Source organism: Eurypyga helias, unplaced genomic scaffold, assembly GCF_000690775.1.
Source record: "Eurypyga helias isolate BGI_N326 unplaced genomic scaffold, ASM69077v1 scaffold30133, whole genome shotgun sequence".
Classification (NCBI taxonomy): domain Eukaryota; kingdom Metazoa; phylum Chordata; class Aves; order Eurypygiformes; family Eurypygidae; genus Eurypyga; species Eurypyga helias.
Window position 1 is genome coordinate 36,836 of NW_010243580.1, and position 5,617 is coordinate 42,452.

The following is a 5,617-nucleotide window of genomic DNA, read 5'->3' on the forward strand; positions in this document are numbered from 1 at the left end:
GGGGCTGGAAAGGCGTGTGGGAAGGCAGAAGAAGTTGTAGGTCTGCATGGTAACTACTAACTGCCCCACTCCGTGCCTCCAAGCTGCTCCTAAGAGTCACCCAAAATAGGGGTTATGGAGGTGCAGGGATTACAGGAAATTCCTGCCAGCCTGCTGAAAGGGAATTCATGAGGCAGACGTATTAGAGGGAAAGCCAGTGTGCTGAGAATGAACAGATTAGTGGTTTAGAAATAAATGGGGGGAGAAATCCACATCGAGGAATGACCAGCTCTAGCAATAACGGCCCATGTAGTACATCCCACCTCCGGGCACTTCTGCACGGCGCGTGCGGGGCGGCAGGCACAGACCCAGCCCTCCGGCAGCTCTGCTGCGGGTTTGTGCTGCTCTCCTCCGGCTCTGACCTTGTGAACCAGTTGCTGGTCAGCCCCAAGCAAGGGCAGAAACCCACAAACAATTTTAAGGCTGGTGGACTCTGACCAAGTATTTTAAGTAGCTCTAGCTGCCATTTTCATACGAGTAGAGAGCCCTTGAAATAAAACCTCCTGGCATAGGTGCACAACCCAAAATAAACTGAAGTTATTCATCAGCAAAAATGGGAAGCTGCTTCTCTCCAGTCACGAAACGAAGACCTTTCATAGCTGCGGAGACCTCGCTGGTCCCGCGTCTAACCCAGATCAGTGTCAGCGGGAGGCACTGTGTCAGTCGGGCTGCTGGCAGGCAGCCTCCCATAGGGGAGCCTCGCGTGCTCTTGCACAATTCGTATTGTATTGAGAATTTACTGTTCCAAGTTGATCTGGGTACAACCTGGAAGGCAGTGGCAATTTATATGTATTGAGAGATTGAGAGTTATTAAGAATTAGGGTGGGCAGCAAGAATAAGTTACCTTGGGAACAAACGCACCCATTAAAGCTGAGTTATGCAATTCTATTCCAACCCATTTGCACTCCCTGTTAAGAGCAGCTGCGGGACATGGCTGGGCCAGGCTCGCAGAGCCCAGCCCCTTCTGCCTCTGCACATTCTCCGTGGGAACACGCAGTAGACGGTACCCATGGTTCTCTCTCTGTCATCTCTGTGTTTGCAGAACTGGACTGTGCTGCGATGCTGAAGCACGGACATATCCCTTACCATAACATCCAGTGTCACATCCTTGCAGAAGGGGCACTGGAATAGGAGCTCCGAGGTTATGCTCAAAAGACAAATAGATGGCTCTGACCCTCAGCTTGGTTTTAACGGTGACCCTCAAATTCAGAGGCGACAGCAGAGACGGAGGTGAAGCAGAAACCGGACAAACATCCTAAGTATGGGGTTTAAGGAGATGAAGTTCATTTTTCTTGCTTAAAAGCAAGCCCATGGGTGCCTGTTTCCCTCACCCTGTCTGTCCCCACATCATCTCCCCTTCATTTCAAATCTGCCAGGATGACAGCCTGCAAAACCCATACTGAGGCGTCTCCACACGCATCGCCGGGGTCCTGTGGCCTCTGCAGCTTGTCTGCGTGGGAATGACGTGATGTCTCACAGCATACGTGTCGATTTGCAGTCATGTGGCAGAAGAAAATGCAGAGAAGGGAGGAGGAGGAAAAAAAGAATAATGGGAAAGCTTTATCTTCTGCACATTCGCTGCAGGTAGGGACATATCCCTGCAGCGAAGAGCAGGGTGTGTCTGAATGCCAGAATGAGATGAGATAAGCACAGAGCAGCAGCTCCTGTTGCTGAATTACATTCAACAGGTCAGGAATACAAATTATTCAGTACAAACCCCTGACACAATGAAGCAATACCCAAAACTACAAGTCCTGCTTTGAGCAGGGAGTTGTACCTCCTGCGGTCCCATCCGACCACAAGTATTTCACGATTTTGTGGATGCATTTTTCTGCCTAAAAGACTTGAGTCTGACTGATGACATGGGTCTGGGAAGCAAATGAGCTGGGAGGCACAGTGGCTTTTCAGCGTGCTCTTCCCTGTTCCAACACGCCCAGTGCCCGCCGAAGCACCCGGCAGGCAGCGTGTTTTGGATCAGTACCGAGCTCCCTGACCGACTCATGCAGGTGGGCAAGCAGATGTAACCATCAGACGGCAGCAATAAGGCAGACAGAAGCATTAGTCTTGCACGTATTCCCTCTCACAGGCATTGGCCTGTATTTTTGGAGGCAGCCGAAGAAGACGCAGTGCTTAGACACCATGGGGAGAGATGCTACAGCCCAAGCCCTGCCAGGCAGCTGCGACCATCCGTCAGCAGAGGAACCCTCTGCCATGCAGGAGCTCTCACACTCCCCTCCCACTGACTCATTTAGGGATTAGGCTTCTCTGGTTCTTCTTTTCTCTATTCCTGCCTGAGTGACACACACAAGGGTGACTTCCCACCCTTCATTCCTCATATCCACCGAGTGCCTGTGAAAAGTGTGCGAGAGAAGGCAGAAAATCTTGGTCCTTGACCTTATGCAAACAATATTTAAATATCCAACGTCTCCCCAGGGCCAAGGCTGAGGACCCTCGCAGTCACCACATGCATGAACTGCTCCACTGTGGGATGCAGGAAGCAGCCACACAAGCCCAAGGATGCCCAGCTTCCTTCCTCTCCTGCCTATTCTTTGGAAAAAGACTTCCGAGTGATGCGCAGGGTGCTTCAGGTACCCTTCAAAGTTAATAAAGCATCCAGAAAAGCCTGTAGCTATTCTCTAGCTCTGAACATGTGCTTATGCTGAAAGCATCACACAAGCCCAGAGGGACACAGCACTCTCCCTGCAGAGAAGCGCTGGTCTTGCTGGGAGCGAACGCACTACGGCACGGGTGTCGCTGCTTCCACTCGGAAGGGCCAGGCGAGGGGATCGGGAACCTGCTAATCTGTGCGAAAGCCACTCCATCCCTTCCCTTGGCTAGGGCTGCTCCATGCTCCTACCAAAGCACTACGCGTAGCATTTAAATGAATTAACTGGGCCTGGAATTGCAGCTCGGTCACACGCATCAGCGCCTTTATGACTTCAAAGCCAGGCTCACTTATTTTTCTATTTTATTTTCAGTTTCCCTCTTGCTTTTACTTCCCCTGCTGACTGAAACAGCCATTTCCCAAGCGCTAAGTGATTTCCAAGCCAGACTATTGGTCTGCCTGGTTTCCACCCCCCATCATTTTTCTAATCATCGCTGCAGTCCCCTGCGCTATAAATGGCATTGCTGAGTGTCCCTCCTGGATTTCACTAGACTGAGCCTACAGCCAAGGAATGGAGCAATCAGGAGTGCAAAGTATAAAGGTTAGAGGGGTTTGGAGCGGGAGCAGACAATGGAGCAGAGGCTGAAATCGATGCTCGCAGTCAGTGACCCTCCAGAATTGCAAAAGAGGACCCTGGGGCCAGCGTGGGCTGGCAGCGGGGCCAGACAGGCTGTGCCTGCCAGCTGGCACGAGGGCACCAGCAGCCAGCGAGAGCAACCCCTTGTCCCATGCCCTCTGCTGAGATTGCAGAACTGACTCCAAATTTATACCTATTTGGCAACAAAACGAGACCAAGACTTGTAATCAAAAAACCAGTCATAAGTCGTAAGAGTCCATAAATTAAATGTGCTTACTTTTTATAGGATAGGAATGGGAAAACTGAGTTCAGGGGATTAATTTTTACTTAAATTAGGGAAGTAGAAAAATGGAGGAAAAAATTAGGAAATGCTCAACACATGGGGATTTCTCCTGCAAAGATAGGAGCTGGTGTACTCCACACTCCCATGAGCCATCACGGCTGAGAACAGAAATAAGGGTCTTTGAGGAATTTGCTAGCAGTAAGGATGCATCTCATTTCAGTAAAGGAAAGGCTCACATATACGTGAGGCAGTAAGGAAGCAAATACCCCATTCCCAAAGCTAGAAGTGGAGAACCAAACCTAACACCTCAGTGTTAATTGTTCCACATCCCTTTTAGCCCTGACACTTGTAACACAAGTATAACGAATATGGAAACTGAATCGTTTAGGGACTTGAAGACCAAGGGAGACTGCTGCAATTCTTGCTGTCTGCCTCCCTCCGTGGTACCGCCACGAGACCTCACCCCCTAATTCTGCACCAGAGGGACTGTTTCTGCTCGAGGTGTATCACAGCCATCAGAGACGCCCAGTCTCTGCTTCAAAGATTACACATGATGCAGATGGTCCTAACTGGAGGCCCTTTGGAGTGATCTCTCAAGGTCAGGCAAAGGGAATAACTAGGTCGCTCCAGCAGCATTAGGACAACCAGCTTAATCAAGGTTTTGCAGACCCTCACTTTCTATAGTACAAACGTCCTTTTCAAGCAAAACTCACTGTCAAAAGTCAATGTTAAGTGAAGATTTCAGAGTTTATCTATGTGCAATTTTGCTCAAGTATGAACAGAAACTGGGCAGAAAAATAAAGTCAGAGCAGCAATAATTGCTTGGGTTTTTCCTGTCCATGGACCACAGCAGCTGTGAGAAGCAGCGGGGGTTTGCTGAGGAGGGGAGCAAACAGCCCCGAATAAAGTGAGTGGGAGGCGGAACGGAGGAAATGCCTGACCGCGACTGTCAGCCTGGAAAACAGCCTGAGAAGGGGCAGACGCCGCAGCAGCCCAGGATCCAGGAGGACGTGATGCTCATACCTGACTGGGCCAAGGAGCTGCCCCAGTTTCACCAGCTCCCAGCCATCCCCGAGCCCATGGAGGAGCAAAACCATTTCCATCCCAGCACGAACACCACGGCTCTGACACATCCACTTACAGCCACATTCTGGCCTTCAACTCGAGGGGGAATTGAAACTAGAAGAAGCTGACTCACTCGAGCTGGATTTCGCTGTAAACCCTGCCTCACTGGAGGTCTGCCATTTCCTTTCCTCTCCAGCATCTCTTCCAAGACCCTTTCTGCCTGTCCTGCATTGAACCCACTCCCTTTCGAGCTCCTCCCATGGCAGTTTCAGGGTTAACATTTGCTGGACAGACACAGAAAGGCTTTAGAAAGTGCTCACATTAGGGACATCCCCCGTGTAGCCTTTTCAGCTCTGTGCTCAGGCAGCCTTATCCTTAATCCTCTGATTTGGTGGCAGCTTTGGAGCCTGGGAATCCACAGCTGGCTGAAGCTTTCCTCCTGAGCACCACCTCCTACCCCCGCACAACCAGCGTAATTGAAAACAGTTGTTCGGTTGGGAAGCTTTTCCAAGTCTTTGTGAAAGACCTGAAATGTTCCCATTTTTGACAAGTGAAATACGAGTTTAATTTATAACTAAAAAGCCTGGAGATAGGAAAGCTTGGGCTATTTTGGATGCAAAAGGTTCCGTTTTGCCTCCGATCCTTCGCCGCCTTTCCCTGCCACCGCGTTCACACTCAGCTCCCCTTCTCTACTTTGGGATTCAGGAGCTACCAGGGCTGGAGGGAACACCACGGATGGTGCAGTGGCCCAACACGGTTGGAAGGGGGGTAAATACATCCCTGCGAAAGGGTAGGAAGGCAAGGATGGGTCAAGGCATCAGCATCCCTACAGGAGGTTGAGGAGCATGGAGGGTGAACGTACCTCTCCATGGGGTGTGCAGTAGGTCTCGGGCTTGGTGAGGCCGCAGGTGGAGGAGGCTCTCAGGTGGTGGGCTCGTCCCAGCAGAAGGTCTCCGGCGGGGGGGTAGCAGGCTCCGTGGGGGCAGGC

At 51.0% G+C, this 5,617-nt stretch overlaps 1 protein-coding gene across 1 annotated transcript in view; it reads right to left on the reverse strand.

Moving 5' to 3' along the window:
- Positions 1 to 5,617, reverse strand: part of LAMB3 (laminin, beta 3) — a 23,318-nt gene that overhangs the window by 17,039 nt on the left and 662 nt on the right. The window contains 1 exon segment of the mRNA XM_010149481.1: positions 5,492 to 5,617. This exon segment is cut by the window's right edge and continues 3 nt beyond it. Within this exon segment, the coding sequence (XP_010147783.1) occupies positions 5,492 to 5,617 (126 nt within the window).